Here is a 23,954-nt window from a genome sequence, read left to right as displayed (position 1 = left end):
CAAATAATTATAAAATGTGTTTGACAAATTAAGGACTTAAACTTTGGGCACAAGAATTAATTATTTATTAAAATGTTGGGAAAACTAGAAAACAGTCAGGCAGAAATTGGAGATATATATATATATATATATATGTATATATTATATTACACCATTTACAAGAGGTCAAAATGGAAACATAACCTAGATAACATAAGAGATATCATAAGAAAATTAGAAGAACATGTATTACCTATCAGACTTATGGATAGGAGAAAAATTTATGAATAAATGACTTGCTCTCGCATTGTGTGCTATAAAATGGAAAAGTCTGGTTTCATTAAAAAGTTTTTGTACAAGTAAAACCAACATAACTAAGATAAGAAGGAAAATTAAAAAAAAATAGGAGAAAACCTTTATGGACAATTTCTGAAAGCTCTCATGTCTCAGATATATAACAAACTTCATCAAATTTGTAAGAATATGAGTCATTTCCCAATTGATAAATGATCTCAAATTATGAAAGGTAGTTTTTAATGATGAAATCAAAACTCTACTTAGTCATATGGAAAATGCTTTAAATCATTATTTACTAGGGAAACGCAAATTAAAATAACTTTGGGGTATCATCTTATACCTATCACATTGGCCTAAATCATAGAAGGGGAAAGTGACAAATATTGAAGTGATGTGGAAAATGTGAGACACTAATTCACTGTTGGTAGAACTTCAAACTGATGCAACTGTTTTGGAGAACAAGCTGGAATTATGCCCTCCAAGTAAAAAAAAAAAACTGTGTATACCCTTTGATGCAGAAATATTCAATAGAATATTGTCTGTTTCCCAAGGTGATTAGGGAAAAAGGAAAAAAAAAAACTTATATGTTCTAAAATATTTATAGCAGCTCTCTGTTGTGGGAAAGAACTAGAAATGGAGGGGATACCCATCAATTGGGGAATAGCTAAAAAAGTTGTGGTATAGAAATGAGATGGAATGCTACTGTGCTATAAGAAATGATGAACTGGTTGATTTTGGAGAAAAAAATAGAAAGATATACATGAAATAATGAAGAATGAAATGAGTGAAACTTGTAGAACATTGTATACAATAACATCAATATTGGGGCGGCCAGGTAGCACAGCGAGTAAGAGCACTGGCTCCAGTGTTGAGAAGACCTGGGGATCGAATCCCGGGCTCAGACACTTAGCACCCACCCAGAAACACCTGGCCGTGTAACCTTGAGCAAGTTACTTAATCCCAATTGCTTAGGGGCGGCCAGGTGGCTCAGCAAGTAAGAGCACCGGCTCCAGTGTTGGGATGACCTGGATCAAATCCGGGCTGAGATACTCAGCACCACACCCAGAAATAACTGGCCGTGTAACCTTGAGCAAGTTGCTTAACCCCAATTGCTTTAAAAAAAAAAAAAAAAGGTTAAATGGCCAATTTGTGTGAGTGAGTGTGTGTGTGTGTGTGTGTGTGTGTGGGTGTTAAGTATCTGAGGCAGGAACCGATCCCAGGTTCTCCTGAATCCAGGGCCAGCGCTCTTACTCACTGCACCACCTGGCCGCCCCGGGAATGGTTTCTTAAGTCTCTCTGAAATCCAATGATTTCAGTGTTCCCACTTACTGCATTATAGTAAGAGAAAAAATATACTGTAATCTGAGGGTTTGGGGATGTATGCTGTTGCCAGCGGGCTTTTGGTACAGTATCACACACTATGCATCCTGAGAAATACTATCTAATACTTTTTTTCCTCTGTAAAGTTAAAAGTTTGAGGGGAAAGAAGTATATATCTAATGTAGTTCAGAAATCCCTGACACCTTGCCACTTGCTGGCTGAGTTGTCAAATAGTATCAACTCTGACCCAATGATATAGGAGGCAATGAAAACCTTAAGCTTTTCAGATGATGAATAACAGTTTAATTTGTTAGTAACATTTATGGAAAGAGGAAAGGAAGTATGTCTTATCACTATTTATGGCATGGTGGGACCTGTTAGCCCATATCTAAATCCTATTATCCTAGGCTATAGTTTTATCAGCACCATGGCAGGTAGCCCACTAGGATGCATTTTTATGGTGATAAGGGGGGAGGAAGGAGGGAAGGTAAAGACGAAGGAAGGGAGAGAAGGATGGAAAGAGGGAGGGAGGAAGAAAAGAAAGTAGGATGAAAAGAAGAAAGGAAAGAAGGAAGAAAGGAAGCAAGGAAGGAAAAAAGGAAGGAAGGAGGGAAGGAAGGAAAGAAGGAAGGAAGGAAGGAAGGAAGGAAGGAAGGAAGGAAGGAAGGAAGGAAGGAAGGAAGGAAGGAAGGAAGGAAGGAAGGAAGGAAGGAAGGAAGGAAAAAAAGGAGAATTTAATGTTTACATGCCAGGCACTGTAGTAAGTACTTTATAAATATTATCTCATGTGATCCTCACAAAAACACTGGGAAACAAGTGCTGTTATTAACCACTTGACTGTTGAGAAAACTGAAGCAAACAGAGACTAGTTCAAATCAAAGAGTTTATATTTGACACTGGAGTTGAAGTCAGATCTTCCTGACATTAGTTTCTGGGCTCTATGCACTGAAATACCTTACTGCCCAGGCTGTAATAATAGAACTCATATTTTGTCATTTTCTGCCAATTTGAAAGGAATTTAGGGTACAGTACTGAAACAGCTTACCTTCTGTCCAAAGAACAACATATATAAGTATGGAAAGGCTCACTGCCTATAGAGCGAACACTTGGTTATGAACTCTTTAGCTAGGCTAACCTTGAAAACACCCACTAACAGAGTTTCTGTAGATGATCTTGATTCTATTCACAATGATTAGGAGGAGCTTAGATACCATAGTGGGTAAAGAATGATGATTATTCCTTAACTAATTATGTCTATTTTTTGGTGCCACATATTAAGAAAGACACAACCTGGTGGGAATGTGTCCAGAGAAGAGCAACCAGGATAATGATTATGATATGATGAGAGGTCTAATGACTGTAGCACATAAAGCCTGGTGGAAGAAACTAGAAATATTTATCCTAGAGATGGGGAAACCTGAGGGAAGCAGATATAACTTCTATCTTCAGTACATAATCTCTCTTTCCTATCTTAATAAAGTCTTTCATGTGGAAGGATTAGACTTTTTCTGCTTATACCAGCACTAAGCATAGAGTCTGGATCATTGTAAGCTCTTAATTTTTGATTCTTTGGTTGATTATCTTAAGGCAGCAGACTTAGTTACAATGGGTATAAAGTATTTGTAGAGAGAATAATTTCTACCTAATATGAGAAAAACACATTCTAAATGTTAAAGCAAACAAAAAGTGATGTAGATTGCCTTGGGAAGTATTCCTGCACTGGAAATTTTCAAACAGAAGCTCCACAACAATTTGGAGGCACCCTCATAAAGGAGTTGCCTCTTCACATGTGGCTTGGATTTCTGGTCTCCAAGAGTCTATGATTCTGTGACAAAAAAAAAAAACAGCATAAAGAAAAAGTCTATTTTTTTCAATTAATCTGTACTTTGATGAGGTGTGATTATGAAACAGAGAACCTAATCTTATAAAGCATAAGTGAAAGTCAGACTTTATTTGATTTACTTTATAGTTATAACTCCATATAGAAGGAGAAAAATTATACATATATATACACATATATAGGTACACATATATATGCATAATATTTATATGTACATATATAGAGAGACAGAGAATAAAAGCAGAGAGAGAGAGAGAAGGTAGGAGCTTGGTTAATCCTCGGCAAAGTTTGCTAAGCTAAAGCACTATTCCCTTGCATCTCTGGTATCCTAGTAAGCCATTTATCTCCATGGCCATTTCTTCAGCAAGTAGAATCAGGTGATCTTTTAAATATTTTGGGGCTCTTGGCTGAACATCTCCCATTCATCATATATGAAAAGTCAAGAAGGTGGCATAAAATCTGACATTTTGAGAAGCTCTTAATTAATTATTAATATGGGGTTTAAAGTGACAAATCTCAAAGTCTGAGCTAGGGCTTTTTGATCTTCAAAGATCTCTTCCTCTCCCTCCCCCAACAACAGTATTTCAGGTAATTGCTGATAATCCAAATTGAGGTTCTTGTCTGCTAGAGTTTGCATTAATGATTTAAATGAACCACAATAAACATAAATTTAGATGTCTGGAGAGTTCTAAGAGGAATGAAACATGTTTTATTGTCTCAGAAGTAGGGAGTCTAAAGGACAGAGAAGCAGGCTGAAAAGATATCTTACTTTAAAAAATGAGATTGGAGTATAGGAATTTTAAAAAGTTGCAAACGACTATGATATGATTAATAGTAAAAGAAATGTCAACTTTGTAGTTAATGCTACAGAAACAATCTGCTTTGCATTTGATTTAAGTGAGGATAATTGTTTGATTCATTACTGTTTTTCAATATTGTTGACATTCTACATTTACCTGGGATCTGAAATAATGTGACATTTTAATGGACAGGTGTTCTATTCCCCACACTCGTCTGTAGGTAAATTTAATACTAAGCATCCTCTTCATATCCCTAGAAATGATTATAGTTATCAATGAGATACAATTAGCTAGAGACAGGTAGGTGATATGGATGGAATGCTGGAACTGTAGTTAGAAAGACCTAAGTTCAAATTCAGATTTAGATGCACACTAGGTGCATAATCCTGGACAAGTTATTAAATGTGTCTGCTTCAGTTTCATCATCTATAAAATGGGAATACTAATAGCACCTACAATAGATGAGGATCAAGTGAGATATGTTTTATAAAGTACTTTGCAAACCTCAGAGTGCCTTACAAATATTAGCTGATGTTGTTGTTATTACATAATATAGCAAACAATCATGTAGTGAACACAGGTAACATGGATAAATGTACAAACCATTCTGCCACAAGATAAAGTAAGTATTTGAAGGAGAATCTAATCAGGATTGTAAAGGGCTAGATACCATGCCATCAGAGAATAGGCTGAAGGAAATAGGGGTCTTTATCTTGGAAAAGAAAAGAGATTGGGAGTATATGATATTGATTTTCAACTATTTATGTGGTTTTCCTGTGGAAAAGGCATTAGACTCGCTCTGCTTGGTCCTGGACAGTAGAATAAGCAACATTAGGTTCAAGTTGCAGAGGGAGAAATTGTGGTTAGATGTAAGAGAGATGTCATTCAGAGAAATGCAGTGAAATTGATGAAAGTGCTAGAGATCTTGGTTGAGATGAGTTGAAGGAATGGGGTCTACTTAGCCTGGAGAAGAGAAAATCCAAGGCGGGGTTAGTAGATCTGTGCAAGTATTTGAAGAGCTGTGACATGAATAAAGCATTTCTTTCTACTTGGCTCCTCAGGAAATATGCAGGAACAATGAGTAGGAAATGCAAAGGAGGTATTTAGACTAGAAATAAGTAAAAGAAAAACAAAACCCAAAAGTACCACCACCACCAACGGCAACAACAAAAAACCCCCCAAACAACTGGAGTTATTCCAATGTGAAATGAGCTGCTTTGAGATGCAATCACTTCTCATTCACTGAAGGTGTTCCAATCCAATTGAATCTTATTAAGTATTTATTAAGTGTTACTATATGCCATTTTTCTGGGCAGCACTGCAGATAGAAATTCAAAACAAAAATGTAAAAAATAAAAAGGGTATACATTAATACTTTAGAGATGGACAGCTTTAAATTATAAGTATAATATGAGCAGAAAGAGATTAACTCCTGGGGGTTTGTTACTTGTGACAGATATCAAGAAAATCTTCCCATACAACATCTCATATAAACTGAGGCTTGGATCTGAGGAGGCTGGGAATGGGGAAGGACTGCATTCCAGTCCTGGAAAGAACACTTTAGAAAAGGCACAGAATGGAAAGAGAGAATGCCAAGTTCAGAGGACTGTGAGTAAACCAGTTTGATTAGAATGTAGAGTTCATGAAAGGAAGCAGTATGAATGAGGGTTGGAAAGATGACTAAGGGAAAGATTGAAAAAGACTGTGTGGAAACTGGACCTGTCCAGTATGCTGTGACGACGATGGCTATTCAATTACAGGTTAGACTAAGCGACCTCTGAGTTCCCTTCCAGTTCTCAAATTTTGCACGTCAAAATTTTCTGTCTTCACTCTTATTTCCTTTGGGGACCATAATTAAAAAATAACTAACTTTAATATAGCAATTTGAAGTTTGTGAAATGCATATATAAATCTATTTAAACCTCATAAAACCCAGCAAGGCAAGCACATTTATTATCTCAATCTACAGATGAGGAAACTGCGACAGAGAGAAGTTAAGTGGTTTGCCCAATATCACACAGCTGATCGATGTCTAAAAAGGATTTAAATTGGTGTTCTTTTGCCAACACTAATACTGGATTCACTATACCACCTAGCCACTTAAACTCCTGGGGGCATTTGTCTCATCTAACTCATGTTACCCTCTGGTTGTCCTCGGTTCTAAAATGCTATATCATGGCAACATTTCCTTAGCTCCATTACATTTGTCTCCTTCCTCTCCCAATCTAATTTTGTAAGATTTGGGGCCATTTCTGGAACACCCTACTCTAACTGTAATAATCAATCAAAATTATTTATTGTGTTTCTATATCAGCCATTGTGTGAAACAAAATCATAAAACACTGTCCTTGCCCTCAAGAAACCAATAACAAATGGGGAAGCAAATATGAAAAGAATAATCTACAAATAAAATATATGCAGAGGAAATGGAAGGGAACTTAGAGAAGTCATGAGAAGCAGTGGGGGTGAAGTGGGGGTAAAGAACCTTAAAAGCCTCCTGTAGCTTAGATAGAGGCTATAGATAGAAAGTGGGAATTAGATCTGAGTGTTGAAAGAAGCTAGAAAAGGAAGGAAGGAAAGAAGGAAGGAAGGAAGATGGGAAGGAAGGAAGATGGGAAGTAAGACAGGAAGGCAGGCAGGAAAGAAGGAAAGAAGGAAGGAAGGAAGGAAGGAAGGAAGGAAGGAAGGAAGGAAGGAAGGAAGGAAGGAAGGAAGATGGGAAGGAAGGAAGATGGGAAGGAAGACAGGAAGGCAGGCAGGAAGGAATAAAAGAAGGAAGGAAGGAAGGAAGGAAGGAAGGAAGGAAGGAAAGGAAGGGAGCTAGGAAATAAGAATTTATTAAGCATCTAGTCTGTAAATGCTTTATGCATATCTTATTTGGTCCTCACAAGAACCCAGGGAAGTAGTTTATTTTTATTGTTATTATACACAATAACTAGAGGTTGGCGGAATAAAAGTCAATGAGGTCAGACTTGTGCTTTTAGAAAGCCACCTTGACACCTCAGTGGAGGATGGACTGCAGTGGAGCAGGAGACCAAAGAACAAGCTATTGCCAAAGTTCAGGCATGAATTAATGAGGGTCTACACGATGGTAGTGACAGTGTCAGAGGAGAGAAGAAGATGTAGAGATGTTCAGAAGTTAGAATCATATGCTCTTACTATATAATATTAGAAATACATATTCCTAAAAATTAATTAAGTTTTTAAAATTAACTTACATCTCCTGATACTCACTTGGGGGAGTACAACTGTGTGGGGTCATGAGTTATAGTAGTAGAGTAAACTCCTCAGCCACCCCAAGGGGCTGCTACCTCTAGAATTTTGAAGTGGCAATTAGCCAATCAAGCTCTGATGCTCCGCCTTGCCTTTGGATGTAGAGATGGGAGCATGATCCCAAGAATATGTACTATGACTTTGTAGTTATATAGCAGTTTAAAGTTCTACAATTCTAACATATATTTTCATGTATAGCCTCAGCTAAATCTCCTTGAAGGTAGGGACCATGCTTTGTATTGTCAGTTTTTCTGGGCACTACTGCAAAATGGAAAAGTATAGGGTTCAATAGGTTAATGTATCATTGGGACACTGCCCATAAGCTTGTTCTCTATCAGACAAATCTTTCTCTATATTCTCACCAAATAGCATATCTGCTATCTGGGACCCTTCACTAGTGGGATGCCATAGACAAATGGTACCTGCTCATTCCCATAATGGCAGACACTAAAGATAATCCAAAGCCCCAAACATCATTGCTTATGTATAACTGTCTCCAAAATCCACTTGTTTCTTCCAATTGAGGATCTCTGGACCTAGACTCCACTGGTGGAGGACCATTATGGTAACTTTCTTTGACTAGTTTGACTTTCTACTTTCAAGTGATATATACCTTACCTCCTGTAAGCATGGGTTTTATGTGCCTTGTTCAGATTCAGTGGTTTCCAGTTAGAGTGGTTTGTAGGTGGTGCAGAGGAGGGAACATGTTATCAACCCAGGGATCTATGTATATTCTCATGTGGGAAATAGCTTTCCTTAGTTGACAGATGTCATAGATTGGTGATGAGAATAGGTTTGCAAACTGATCCCAACTGTTACAGAAAAAAACAGGGATCATTGCAGGGGAGATTAACTACAAACAAAGCCCACACGAATCTGATAGTCTATAAAAATTCATATTTGTATAGCATTCAAAGTTTTCAAAGTGCTTTTCATAAATTATCTCATTTGAAACAAAGTAAAGTTTGTGAGACAGATACTAACAATATTGTGATCTCCATTTTACAAATAAAAATAATCAGGGAGAATAATCAAGTTGCCTGTCAGAAGAGAAAATGTGAACCCAGATTTTCTTAACCCTAATTCTAGTTCTATTTCCTACATACTATACTGCTTCTTTATAAACTTTCTGATAATCTTCACTGCATCCTGTAAGATGCCTTTTGAATCTTTAATGCTCAATTGATATTTCTTGATTGACATGCAACAGTCTGAAAGTATTTATAATATTGAGGGTCACAGACTATCACATCCATTATTTAATAAATGTGGTATCTCTAAAAAAAAAGGTCACATAACTCATCTCTCATCCTAACACCACTCCCACAATACTTAAGGATCCTGATCTATAAATACCTGGATTATGTGATTTGTGTGTTTTTATTCATTTGTCCTCTTACCTTTATACTTCCTGTTTTCAATTTGTTGAATATCACATTTCATTATCCCTGATATAGTACAAAGCTCATGAAACTACTTTTGCAACAAGCTGCGACAGTTTCATGTTTGCCGTGGAAGATATTGTAAAAAATAAAATAATGGAAAATTATCAAGTAAAGGACAATGGAAGAACCAGGCAGTAACTGTCAGTATGGAGGTAATGATGACTTAAATTGGTGAGTGTTAGGGGGGAAATGGGGGATTTTCCAAAAGAATGCAACAGTGGGAGGGAGACTGAAGGAAACTGAGCAGCCTCCAAGAACAGAAAACAATCATTTTAAATTGTGCTGTTTTGGACAGCCATCACCACTTGAACTTCATTATTATGCCCCACTTAGAGGGGGGAAGGGTGTGGTTTGGGCAGAGTAACCTAAAACTCTTTTGTTAAAGTATTAAAATTTCAAACCCATCATCTGTAATTTTTTTTTTGCCATGTGTTGTCCAAACATAAATGAAAGGGAAGCAGTCTGCAATTTATTACGTAAAAATTGCATCTATTTAAAAAGTATAATTTTAGAGGCCACATTCGCCTCCACATGCTCCAAACAAAGAATCCATTCCAACATTATTGCTTCTCAAAGTAATGTGGTTTCAGACTTAAATAAACACTCCTATAGGGAAGGAAAGAGAAGAGAAGGCAAAGGGAGGGAAGGCAAGGGGAGGCAAGGGAAGGAATATTGCAAATGGAATGACTGATCAGCTACTGTTTTATGTAAAATCATTTTACAGGACCCAAATTATAGTAAGGCAAGCAGGGAAGAGAAATTGGAAATCATTTACAAAGTCCTATCATGGATCCTCAAACAAAGCCTACCCTAGAAGATGAGCCAATCTTAGTTACAATATCTTCTTGGATGAAAACTTACTTATTGGATACAGAGCACAAGTAGTTTTGTTTGTTTGTTTGTTTGAACCACAAAGATCAATAGCAGAAATGTTTCCAATGATTAAAAAGCCAACGAGTATAAAGAGAGAAATACCTGTGCCTTTCTCACTCCAGCTTCCTCTCTTTAGTATAGATGTACCTGTGAAATGAAAATATAGACTTCCTTCTTTCCTTCCTTCCTTCCTTCCTTCCTTCCTTCCTTCCTTCCTTTCTTTCTCTCTTTCTTTTGATGTGTATTACATTATAATAATAACCCATATTCTCAAAACGTTTTTTGCTTCTTCCTATTTCATTATTGAGCACCAGAGCATGTATATATTTCCTTGGTCTTCTTGGCTGTAGATTAATCAATCAATCAGTAAACATTAATTAAATACCCATTACATGCCAGAAAATGTGCTAAGTGCTGGTGATATAAAAGGAGACAAAGATAGTCCATGTCCTCAAAGGGCTTAAATTTAATGGGGGAGACAACATGCAAACAAATACATACAAAGATATATGTGTCTATACAAATAGCTGTATGCACATGCATATTTATGTTTGTATTTATACGCGTGTGAATATGCGTATAGGTATATATATATATACATATCTATCTAGATATCTCTCTATGTATATACAATTATATATACTCTTTCTCTCTTTGTGCTTGTGTGTGTGCATATGTGGGGGGCGGGGAGGGGTGTAAAAATCAGAGGAAAGGCCCTGGGATTAAGATGACTTGGAACAACTTCCTGTAAAAAGATGGGATTTTAGTTGGCTCTTAAAGCAAGGGAAGTCAGAAGGCAGATTGGAAGAGGGAGAACATTTCAAGAATGAGGAACACCCAGAGAAAATGCCTGGAGCTAAGAGATAGTATGTCTTGTTCATGGAACAATCAGGAGGCCAGAATCACTGGATTCAACAATATGTGGTGAGGATTAAGTTACAAAAAGACCAGAAGTGTAGGAGGAGGGTAGATAAGGGTCTGTGAACACATATCTCATGAGTCAACATTTTGAATGACAGAATCTGAGAACCCTTAAAGAGCCTACTGTTGCTAGCAGTGACAAATCACAAATCAACTTGTCAATAATCAGTCCATGAATCAGCATTTATTAAACACTTCCCCTGTTTTTCTTGCCTCCTTTTATGTGTTGTCTCCCCTCATTAGATTGTAAGTTCCTGGAGGGGAAAGACTGTTTTTCTTCATTATTAATTGTAACACCAGAACTTAGCATAGTTCCTGGAACATAGTAGGCACTTTAGAAATGTTTATTTAATCTATTATTTATTAACTATTAATCTATTAGCCCAGTGCAAGATGCTGAGGTTACAAAGACAAAATTTAAGTAGCCACTACCATCAAAGAACTTTTATTTTGTAGTGAGAGGCATGTTTTTATGTGCATGCATGCATGCATGTATGCATGTATATATGTATGTATGTATTTATATGGGACTGCTAGGTAATACAGTGGATAGAACACTAGTCCTGAGGCAGGAAGACACATCTTCTGAGTACAAATTAGGTCTTGGATGTTTACTAGCTGTGTGACTCTGGGAAAGTCATTCAGCACTGTTTTCCTCAGTTTTCTCATCTGTAAAATGAGCTGGAGAAGGAAATGACAAACTACTCCAATGTCTTTGCCAAGACCCCTAACTGGGATCACAAAGAGTCAGATTTTCCTGAAATGATTGAACTACAACAAAAATCTGTGTGCGTATATGAAGAAAAAATGTTTTTAAAATAGATCATAATTTGAGATCAGTCAGGCTTTGTCCTAAGACCTCTAAGTAAGGGAAACCTACCATCTCTCAAGACAGTTCACTCTACTTTGTGACAACTCTCATTATACAAAAAAGAGTTTATTTGTTTGTTTGGTTTGTGGTTGTTTTCCCAAGTCTAAATTGTTCTTTTTTTTTAAACAAATTTTACTCATTATTCCTAGTTCTGCCCTTTGAGCACAGACTAAACTAATTGAACTCTTCCTCCACAGGACAGCCTTTCACAAAATGAAGACAGCTAACATAATTCACTCTCCCCCTCAACCTAATTTTCTCTTTCTCAAGCTAAATATCTCACTGAACCATTTCTCCCCTACATTTGGGATTTCATTTTAAGAGGAAACTTCCATTGTGGAAATTCCCTTTACCATTGCAGATCAACTATTGCTCTACAAGGTAACAACATTTAGAATGTTGCTTAAGAAAGCTAGAGGTTAAGTGATTTGACCAGGGGCACCAGCTGTTGTCATTCAGTCATCTCGGGAGTCATCATGACCCAATTTGGGATTTTCTTGGCAAAGATACTGAAGTGTCTGCCATTTCCTTCTCCACTTCATTTGACAAATGAGGAAACTGAGGCAAACAGGGTGAAGGAACTAACCTAGGGTCACATAGCTAGTAAGTGTCTGAGGCTAGATTTCAACTCAGGTCCTCCTGACTTCAGGCCAGCACTCTGTCCACTGAATCACCTAGCAACCCTAGAGTACCAGATAGTTTGTGTCAAATGCAGAAACTGAACCCAGGTTTTCCTAAGTCTGGTTCTCTACCCATTACAAAGCACCGTCTAACTTTGAATAAAACACTATTCATATAGTTTTGTAAGGCAAAATTCACAAGGAAATATACAGTATGAGTGTGTGATGGGTGGGGGATGCATCTTTATATGAACAGAGATAGACGATTCATATTGGTGGGGAACAGTGAAAAGAAAGAATCACAATACTGTTTTATAATTCAACAAGAAACTTCAATCCATTAATCAATCAATAAGCCTTTATTAAAAGTCTGATATGTGCTAAGATCTGTGACGACTCTCTTCTTTCTCCTCCTCTTTTTGCTGCTCTTTCTTTTCCTTCTCCTCCTTCAGATAGAGTAGGCTACCCTACAGATTCATCATGTCATACTCTTATGGTAACAAAGGATCTGAGGGTTAAGGAAATCCATCATATGTATTTGTGTACATGCCTTTGGATCACAAAGCCATAAATATAGAGTTTGAAAGGATCTAAGATGTAATAGAGTCAATCAATCAACTAGGATTTATTAAATACTTATAATATGTCAGGTATAGTGCAGGACACTGGGGACATAGCAACAAAAAAGTATTCCTCCCCTCAAGGTGCTTACATTTCATATGTGATACCATAGTACAAGGTAATTTGGGTACCATGGGCCAAGTCACCCAGGTAAAGAGAAGTACAGACAAGTTGTGAATACAACTCCCCTGAATACAACTCCAGAATTCATTACCCAGCCCCATGAAATCAAGTCTTCTTCCCAACTTCTATTAGATTATAAAACTCTTTCCATAGAAGGTCCTTTCTGCAAAGGCCATTTCACTTTGTTTTTATATCCCTAGCAACAAAAATAATGCCTGATGCATAATAGGTGCTAAATAAAGGTCTTTTAAATTCAATTGATTTTGAGAAAGTAATTGACATATTATAAAAGTCACTCATTACTTGTTCATTTTCCCTCTTTGTATTATATTCATATGCATCTGTACTTATTGGGTGCCTGAAAGAGAATTTGATTTTTTTAACAAGGACCTCTCCCCTCAATTGCCGGATTCCTAAATAGTAGGCAATTAAGAAATACTCACTCGGTTATTTGTAAAAAACAATCAGCTAATCTACTGCTTTGAAACCCTTGGAAATTAGAAGAGGCTTGGGAATTTTATTTTATTTTATTTTATTTTTGGAGGGGGAAGGAAGGGAAATTGAGTTTAAGTGACTTGCCCAAAGTCACACAGCTAGTAAGTGTTAAGTATCTGAGGCTGGATTTGAACTCAGGTCCTCTGGCCTCCAGGGCCAGTGCTCTATTTGCTGTGCCACCTAGCTGCCCCTAGGTCATTTTAAGTAAAGTGAACTCAGCTTTTGACTTGATGTCTTCATTTTGGAGAATGAAATAGGACATTATCATGGACACATATCTCTCTGGCATGGAGAGGTTGCTCTTACAGATTGAGAGAACCATAGAATTTTAGAACTCTTAGGAGACATTGTATGATCACAGTCAATTATGTTGGGATTCTAAATCCATTAGCAATATTTGATCTCTTTTGTTTCTGATTCTCCAACAGAGTGGAAAAAAAAAGCTATTCTTACCCTTTGGAATCCATTTGTGTTTGTTTGTTTTTCCCAGAGGATTTTTTTTTAGAGGGGGATAGGTAGGGCAATTGGGATTAAGTGACTTGTCCAGGGTCGAAAGGCTAGTTTTTGTGTTGTGTCTAAGGCCAGCCAGTGCTCTATTCATTGCTCCACCAAGCGGCTCCAGAGGATTTTAATTCATTTCTTAGTTACACACTCATAATTTCCTAGATTGCAAAGCCATGTGAATCTGTTTTGGCGACTACAGTAACCACCTACCCTTGCCAGTTCCCAGGAGTTAAGCATTCTGTTAAATCCTGTTTGTTACCTTCAAGATGGATATAAAAATAACAATGAGGAGGGTCCTGGAACACCCCATGGAAAACAGAATCATTAAATGGAGGGCTAATGAAAGTCTGAGTTTTTGTTTTGCTTTTTTCCCCTTTCCTCCTAAACTATCAGCACACACACAAAAAATATTTCCTAAGAAGGGAGGAGAAAACACTAACTACAAAATCAGATGAAACATTTAAATTTCCTTGTTTTTCCCCCAGGTTTCAAGTACCTCTAGTGGTGAAGAGACTGGACTGAAAACCTTGGAATTCATACAAGGTCCCCAAATAAGGTCGATGCCTGTGGCCTTGGGCCAAATATAGGCTTTGGCAAAAGGTGTGACTGTAAGAGTTCTGACCTGATTCTCTGGACATTATTCAAAGCCACAGAGCATTCTTCATAAGGTGTGTTTTTTATTAGAACCTGGCCTTCCACATCATACACGTTCCCCTTCTTGGCACAGCTTTCCAAATGTCTTTCTGAATGCAAACTCCTGCACAGTCGTTTTTTGATTCCTGACATCATTACCCTCCTAACCCAAAGGGATATAAACTGGAAATTTAAAACCGCTCTTTGACACTGCAAAGACAAACAAACTTCTTGGCTATTGTGCTCCTTAAAAGAACATAAAATAATGGTCCCCAGTTCAGTAACCTGCCTGTGCCCAGCTAAACACACAAAGTTTTAAACTGCAACCTTTCTAGTGATCATTTAACCACCAATGGATGAAGAAAAAAAAAATAAGGAATGTACTTTTCCCCAGATGCCATGGAAGTAACTAAAAAGGATACAGAAGATGCTTATAGAAATGAAAAAGTTGAAAGTGATCTATGATGAAACATCCAGATGTACCCTGGGAAGGTGGCAAGCTGGGATATGGGAAGGTTTGTTTTCCCAATTGCATTTGACTTGAGAGACATTACTTCAATTTTAACTAATCATTAGTCATTTATTTATCTCCAATGACACCAATGTTAGGTGGGAACTTGCCACCCCTACCCCTAATCTCATTGTTGGAGACTTGGACAAAAAAACATATGGTGGCATTGATCAGTTGTTAAGACTGTGAGGTAAAAAAACTTGATAACAATTTTCATTGCTGCTCCTAACTTCCTGAGGCAAATTGTAAAAAGACAAGAAAAAGAAATGTAAACGATGATAAAATTATGTGATAATATATTGATAGAGGGGGAAAGACTAAAGAAAAATATGGCAAAATATAAGGTTTGACATGGGTTTTAAAGGAAGACAGGGATTCCAGGGAAGCCAGGAAGCTGAGATGAGCAGACAGAAAATTCCAGTCACAGGGCACAGTCAGGAACAAGGCCTGGAGTGGAGAAATGGAGAAATTGCAAAAGAGGAAGATGAGGAGCCCAGTGCTAGAAAGAGCAAAGTGTTGGACCATAGAGGAGAAAAAAGCATAAGAATAAATGTATAGAAGGGAGAAAGGTATAAAAAGGCTGGAAAAGTAGGAAAGGAAATGCTAAGGAGATGATTTTGTTTGAGCCTGTAGGCAATAGGGAGTCATTAGAATTTACAAAGTAGAATGATAATATAAGTCTTCCTTGTTTTAGGAAAATCACTGGCAGGGATGTATTGGAGTAGGGAGAGTCCTGAGGTAGAAATAGTAGCCAGAAAACTACTGCAATAGTCTAGACATCAGGTAATGAGGAATGGCACTAAGGTGGCAGAGTGACTGTAGAGAATGAAATGCATAACACAGTAGAGACGAGAGGGTAATCGATTGGATATGTGAAGAGAATTGGAGAAAGTAACTGAGGATGAATGACACAAGGTTTTGAGCCAGGGTTACTAGAGGCATGCTGGTACCTTTTACAGTAATAGGGATCCTTGGAAGAGTGCTAAGTTAGGGGAGGGAAGACAGTAAGTTTTATTTTAAATATTTTGAGTTTACAGTAAAATGAAGAAACAGCACACATGATAGAGTGTCAACCAAGAAATAATAATTTGGTTTAAAAAATATAAGAGATAGTGATTTGGACAAATGGGAAGAAGACTGACATAGCCTAGGTAGGAACTATGGCGGAGTTGATTTTATCAGGTTTCATGGTTCCAAAACCAGAAAGAGAGGGGGAGGTGTGAGACAGAAGGAAAGGATATACTTTAGGTGGAGAATGTGATTGGCTAAGAGGTTGGCAAGAAGACAATGGGGGGAAGGGAATGAAGTAAAGCATGGATGGAGATTTCCTAAAATAACATGCTGGGAGGTGAATGAGGCCTCATTATAGATGTTCTTCCAAAGCATGGTCTCTGGTACTGTCGAAAATTGGTTCACACAAGAGCAGACTGATATAAAGGAGAAGACTATGGTAGATTTATTGACGTCCTGAAATTAAAACTGGGTGGGAAGACCATATTTAAAGCAGTTAATAACAACAACAAATGAATCCAGTAACACATGCAATATCAGTAAATGTACAATTTCAGAACTGTAAAATAGTCTATCCCAGACTTTTGAAAGTAGCTGAAAGGGGCAGCTAGGTGGCACAGTGAATAGAGCACTGGCCCTGGAGTCAGGAGGACCTGAGTTCAAATGTGGCCTCAAACACTTAACACAGAAACTAGCCATGTGACCATGGGCTAGTCACTTAACCCCAACTGGCCTCCCCCACTTATAAAAAAAGCAAAAAAAAAAAATAGCAAGTAGCCTAAAAATACAGTATTAAAAAAAGAACAACAGAAGGCTTATAACCTCAAGGATGCTGTCTAAAGATTATTATTCTCACTCCTAAAAAGAGGAAAAATACTGAGAGGTAGTCAGAGCAAATGACAAAATTGACATAGATAGTGGTATGTGGTGTAGTGAATAGAATGCTAGACCTAGAGTCAGAAATACTTGAGATAAAATATGACTCTAGACACTTACTAGTTTTGTGAACCTGAGCAAGTTACATAACTTCTAACTGCCTTGGTTTCTTCTTTTGTAAAAGGTAAATATTAATAGAACCTAACTTCCAGAATTATTGTGAGGAACAAATGAGATTAAAATGTTAAATCATTTTATTAATTATTTTATTTTATTATTATTTTTATACATTATAAAATTTGATTATTATTGTTACACATTTTAAAACATAGTGTACATTATTATTATTTTTTAAAATTCTGCAAATTCTTTTGTAATAATCAGAACTCAATTCACTTAACAATAATCAAGATTGATACCCAGTACACAATATTGAATTTCAAATATATTAAAAATTGTTTACCTCTGAATGAAGTATATAAAATGCCTAAGAATGAACTCAAATCATCCTCCATGGATGACAAGTCAATGAATTTAGCTAACAAAATGTCCACAATAACATGGAATGAATAACTAATTCATGAAGCTTTGTCTGGAGAAATGTAAAGGTTTATGTTGGCAGATATGGACCAAGTCACTTCCAACAGAAATTACAGAAAGGTCTGTCTTAAGGGACATGGTATTAATTACCAATCTAGATTATGAAAGGGAAAGAGAAGAAACTATGCAATACATCATTGGAGACTGAAAAAGAAGCACTTAGCAAATACCAGGAAAGACATGACCTAGTGGCTAGAATTATAGAACAGGAGCTCAATATTTTCATATCGACAAATCCCATGCTATAAAACTCAAAATATTCTGGAGAATTCAACTAATAAGCTATGATGGAATGAAACAGTTTATCATAAATTGAACTGTTGTCTACAGATGGCCACCATAATCTCTTAATGACTCATGGTTTTGTAAGGTGGGAAAATTACAAGTAATTGGATTGGCTTAGGAGATGGAAAGACAGAGAGCTCAGTAGAGGAAGGGCCAAACCTAGTCTATGTGCAGAAGATTCAAGCAGATGATTTCTTGTTTTCTTCCCTGCAGATTTTGGAGTGTACTGAGTACTGTTGAAACAGCTAGTGGCAGGAAGGGCACATCTACTTTAGCCTTCATGTATGTGTAAGTAACCAATGCCTCTATTTCTTTTATCTTGTGTGTTTGTGTTTTCCTGATCATAAGTGAATGAATATCTGCAAAGATATCCCATGCTATTTTAACTATCATAGCAAAGACTACTGGAGGTGGCAGCAGTTGCTGCTGCTGAGTCCAGAAAGTAGCCAGCTAATGACATCTGAGCAACCCACTTGACCAAGACTAGCAATGAACTGACTCACCGGTCAAAATATTGTGTCCTGTCATTCCAGTTGAGCAAGGGAGTGATGCATCCATTGGGATATCATGTTCCATAGCAAACTTGATGGGGATTCCAAGAAAGGAGACCAGGTATCAGGTGATAGTCCTTGGTTTCCTCCCTTATCATTTTTTTTAAGTTTTAAGTGTTTTAAGTTTAAATCTACTTACCAGGGACTGATTGTTTTACAGAGGGGAGAGTTTGCCCCAAGGTTTGAGAAAATGTTTTATAAATTATGTTTTTGTTGTATCTCTTTGGCAAATATTCCTTTATAAAAGCCAATTGACATTCACTGGTTGATGGATAATAGGAAGAAGAACATGGGATAGATAATTATAATCAATAATATTAGAAATCTCTACAGTCCCTGTACCTTAGGATTGCCCAATAATATAACCCTCAAGAAAAACAGCTAGGTTGTGTAGTGGATAAAGCATCAGGCCTGGAACCAGGAAGATGTGAGTTCAAATCCAGCTTCAGACACTTACTAGTTGTATGACTCTGGGCAAGTCACCTAACACCTATTTGACTCAACTCCTCATCTGTAAAATGGGGTACACTGGATAAGGAAATGGCGAACCACTCCAGTATCTTTGCCAAGAAAACTTCATGAACAGTACAAAAATGACAAAAGAGATGATATTGGAAGATAAGCCCCTCAGGTAGAAAGATGTCTAATGCACTTCTGGAGAAGAGTAGAAGAATATTACAAGTAACTCTATTACTAATGAAGTGACTGTACCAAAGCCTAAAAGAAACTCAGGTGTGGATGTGCCTTGTGATGAAAAAAGGAAAGTCCCATGCTAGCACAGAAACCTGGATTATAAAATCTATGAAACAAGGTAAATTGCATGTGATCAAAAAATAAAAAAGATGGAAAGATTAAACATCCAAATCTTGGGTGTCAGTGAACTTGAATGGATGAGATTGGTGCATTCAATACAGTTTATGACTATATATACTACTGCGGGCAAGAATCCCTTAGTAGAAATGTAGTAACCCTCATAAACAGATGAGATTATCAGTACTGGATCATAATGTCATAAATTACATAGCAATATTTCTTTAAATCCAAGGCAAACCATTGAATATTATTGTAATTCAAGTCTTTGTTCCAACCACTGATGCTAAAGAGGTCAGTTTGATCAGTTCTATGAATACCTATAACATCTAGAAATACCACCCCCCCCAAAAAATATGTTACATAGGGAATTAGAAATCTAAAGTTGGAAATACAAAGATAATTGGAGTAACAGGCAAGTTTGGACTTGGAGTACAAAATGAAGTAGGAGGACTCTGATAGCCAGCACAAATTGGAGTTGAAAAAGAAGCCAGTGGGGGCGGCCAGGTAGCACAGCAAGTAAGAGCACTGGCTCCAGTGTTGGGATGACCTGGGGATCTAATCTGGGCTCAGACAACTTAGCACCCACCCAGAAACACTTGACCGTGTAACCTTGAGCAAGTTACTTAACCCTGATTGCTTTAAAAAATAAAAGAAGCCAGTGGACAGGTGATACAACAAAAATACCGAAGAGCCCATTTCAGCAGTAAACTTTTATTATTGTGTTTAAGCAAATAAATAAAAAAGTATGAAAAGGAGTGGGGATATGATCTGGAACAGAAATTTTGCTTATATGGTTTTCTATTAAAATTTTAAAGTATCTATTGTTTGAATAAAAATAAATAGTTTTGGTACAAAAATCAATTAAAAAAATCAAAGAATTTCCTTTTAGTTTTTCCACCTGCTAATATTAGCTCTTAATTTGATCCCCTACATAATCAGCCTCCATATTCTCTTATTTTCTTCCCTTCTGTTATTCAGCCACTGCCAAAAGAATGAAAGGAATGCCCTCAAGATGTTGGAAAAATTTCTATCAATGATATTTTAGGAATACACTGGTCATAACGAGATGGGATCAAGCATGGCTAGATATTACCCTACATGACTGAGGTAAGAACCCACATAGAAGACATCACAGATGCAGTGAAGTACAGTTATTTACATCCGTATCTTTCTCTCTCATAAGACAGTGAGCTCCATAATGACACTATGTTTCATCCTTCTTCATTTTCCTCACAATTCCTAGTCTTAGGCATAATGAGTGCTTAATATATGTTTTTGAATGAATGAGTGAATAGTTTTGCATAATATTACAAAGTTCCATAAGCACCTTGTATACACCAAGATTTGTTTCTTGACAGGAGTTTAGTTTACTGTCTTGGAAACAAGGAGCTTTGGGGATTAAGGGAGAGGATTGCTTACTTGGCTCTAAGAAATAAGCATAGTATTTACATGAAAAAAAATTTGGCAGTCAAACTCTCAGCACATTGCAGAATACTTATTGTTGTTTTGTCTGGATTATATTAGAGCTTCTTAAAAAAAATTGGACCAATATATGCTGAACTTAGAATTGATTTATTTTATCTTTCTTCTATATATTTTAATTTCTCCCAGCAAGGCACAGATCTATATTGTTTCTGGCACAAACTAATTTTCAAGCAGAGAAGTTATTTTTATGACTAAGTTACCTTGGTGTGTGGTGTCTCTCCTGATCGCCCCCTGCTAATAATGTTCCTTTTATCATTCTGGCATTTCATAGTTTTCCAAATAACTAAAGTGATCACCTATCAACACGATATAGATTAGGGCCTCCCTTCCATTGTTGTTTTTGGTTTGTTTGTTTTTTGCTGTTGATTTGTTTTGTCCATGTCTGTCTTTCAGTAACCTCACAGGGTTTTCTTGGCAAAGATTCTGGAGTGGTTTGCCATTTCCTTCTCTTTCTCATTTTATAGATGTGAAACTGAGGCAAGCAGGGTTAAGTGACTTGACCAGGGTCAAAGAGTTAGTAAGTGTCTGATGCCAGATTTGAACTTAGGTCCGCCTAGTTACAAGGGTGGTGCTGGACGGAGGCAACCCAACTGCCCTTTTGTCCATCATGTTTCTAAATATGCTAGATCAGCTAGGGTAGAATTAAAAACAGAAAATCAAATTCTAAAGTCCAGTCCACAAAATTTTATTGGAACTGGATTTGTAGGAGACAATGTGGGAAAGAGCCCGAAAGACCAGTGTTCAACGTGACTGCCACCCCTCAACTCCTAAGTCTTCCCAGTTGAATGAATAAGGGTTCCTTATGGGATCTAGGATAAAATACAAACTTCTCAGACTAGTTTTTCAGCCCTCCTACAATCTGGTTCCCTCCTAGATTCCCAGCCTTATGTCACATTATTCCCTTTTGTTGACTCTTTTGTCCACTTAAGTTGACCTGCTAGCTGGATGTGATATAGCATTTCCTGCCTACATGCATTAGCAATTACTACATTTCTGGAATGCATTCTTTCTTTAGCTCCATACGATAAAATCCTTTACCTCCGTAAAAGTTGAGTTCAATTGCCACATACTAAAAAAAAGTACTTTCTTGAACTTCATAGCTGTTAGCATCTCTCCTTTGTAAAATTATTTTCCAGAAACTTTGAATTTATTTATCTGTGTAAGTGTTGAATGCTCCTAGTAGAGTGGAAGACTGTTGTGGGAAGGATGTGCTTGGATTTCTGCCTATCACCAGGGCCTCCATAGACCCTGGCACAAAGTTTGCTCAATGGAGAGACTTATAGACAGGATCTCAGAGTACCTTAATCCAAAGTCCCTGGTTTTGCCACTTGAATCCTTGGGCAATTCACTTCAATCTCTATCAGCAACCTCGTAAGGAGCCAGAGAGGACTGAACTAGTTGAACTCTGGATCTATAATCCTATGAATGTTCATTGAATTATTCACAGACAAGTGATTTCAACTCTCTAAGCCTCAATTCATTTATCTATAAGAATAGGGAATAATAACATGTAGTAATTGATTCATGATTATTTGGCAGGTGGGGTAGGATGCAGATCTTTGATTTACTTGATTGCATATGAATCTAAGTGAGGAATGTCTTTCTACAGTGAATATTGGCAAGTGTCTTGAAACATATTATCAGAAAGTTGCTGAGGACAATGCAAAACTAAATGCCTTAACCAATATGTATTAGGGGCCAGACTTGAACATCTACTAATAACACCATACTGCTTCTCAGTCTGATGTTGATACTGACCATCTGGTGATATCCATGTGTAAATTCACCTTCTGGGTTGTTGAAAAAGAATGCTTGCTATGCCTAGGGATTTATCTTGACAGTCTCTTCCCTGGTTCCATGAAAAGATGGCTAGATTCTCAAATGAGAGGACTTGAATGAAGTTCAGCTCTATCTCTAGGCTCTGTGGAACTTTGGCTAATCACTTAATCTCTCTAGGCTTCAGTTTCTTCATATATAGAAATGAGAGGGTTGGACATGATGACCTCATTTCTATCTCTAAATCTGGGATCCTACTATCTTTCACCTATAGAGGTGCAATTTTCTTGCAAAGCAGATGGCTTCCTACTTAGAAACCTCTTCTAAAAATGAACAGATTGTAATTATCTTTCCATTTTTTTGATGTATCCAGCTTGAGATAATCAGATGTTAGATTAAATCCAGGATGAAAACCATCTAGTTGTTTGGGGACTATAAAGGCATATTGGAATAAGTCCTATGAGGACCTAGTATTAGAAACAATTTCCAGAGCACCTGATTCTCCTGTCCCCTGATTTTTTGATTGAATGCCTATATGGAATGTTGCTGCAAATTTAATTTCCAGGGCTGCACATCTGGGCAGGGTTTTATTTAAACAGCAATTTTAACCCCCTTGTCATATAATTCAGTCCTATCTTGGAGTGGATTTGTTGTTAACTATTACCCTGGATAATATTTTATTCCCTTGGTTGTTTCCATTTTTGACTTGGCAGATCATGTTAGGAAGAAAGAAGATGTAGGAAATTCCTGGCAGATAGAAACATTTTGACAAACGTATTTCATTTAAAAACAAAAATAAAGACTATTACATAAATGTCAGTACATACCAATATTGGTATCTGACTATGATTACAAAAACATTCTACTTTTCTACAAACTGTTAATCAAATGACTCATTTAAATAATGAGTCCATAATTTATTTAAATAGATTTGATTAATAATATTAATAATAATACCTGGCATTTATATCACACTTTAATGTATGCAAAACATTTTACATATATTATATCATTTGAAAGGATTTACATGTAACAATTCAGTTACACTCTGCTACATAAAATTCCTTTAAACTAATACTTCAAAAGAATGGTCTTCATGACATTTACCTAGTTTTACCATGACCCAGGTGCCTAAAGCACTATTTTACTCCAATTGATTTAACACCACAAATCACACTTAAATAATTCCTGGCATTGTTTTACTCAAACCAAAATAATAATGTATAATATAAAATAGTATTGGCTCTCCTTACAGATGTGCAAACATTGTTTATCCTATGGGAAAAGAAAATAAAAATCTTATTAGGCAGTACTGTTTATAAACTGGAATGTCTATCTTTTACAGTATAGTGATGAATTCCACAATAGTGAACGTAAGGTATTATCTAATAGTAAAATTATTAATTGTCAAGGAAAGGATAAATTATATGT

At 36.8% G+C, this 23,954-nt stretch overlaps 1 protein-coding gene across 1 annotated transcript in view; it reads left to right on the top strand.

Annotated features, from left to right (window-relative positions):
- The first annotated feature begins 5,912 nt into the window (after positions 1-5,912).
- Positions 5,913-23,954, top strand: part of LOC138166056 (cold-inducible RNA-binding protein A-like) — a 62,675-nt gene continuing 44,633 nt past the window's right edge. Inside the window, exons 1-2 of the mRNA XM_069094506.1 lie at positions 5,913-5,996; positions 8,967-9,088. Coding sequence (XP_068950607.1) covers positions 5,913-5,996; positions 8,967-9,088 — 206 coding nt within the window. The remainder of the gene's footprint in view (positions 5,997-8,966; positions 9,089-23,954) is intronic.

The sequence above is a fragment of the Petaurus breviceps genome, unplaced genomic scaffold (assembly GCF_028583685.1).
Source record: "Petaurus breviceps papuanus isolate PSGF00001 unplaced genomic scaffold, PetGlider_PUasm1.0 220, whole genome shotgun sequence".
Classification (NCBI taxonomy): Eukaryota; Metazoa; Chordata; class Mammalia; order Diprotodontia; family Petauridae; genus Petaurus; species Petaurus breviceps.
Note: the sequence above shows the minus strand (reverse complement) of the source record. Positions and strands in the feature narration are given on the sequence as shown.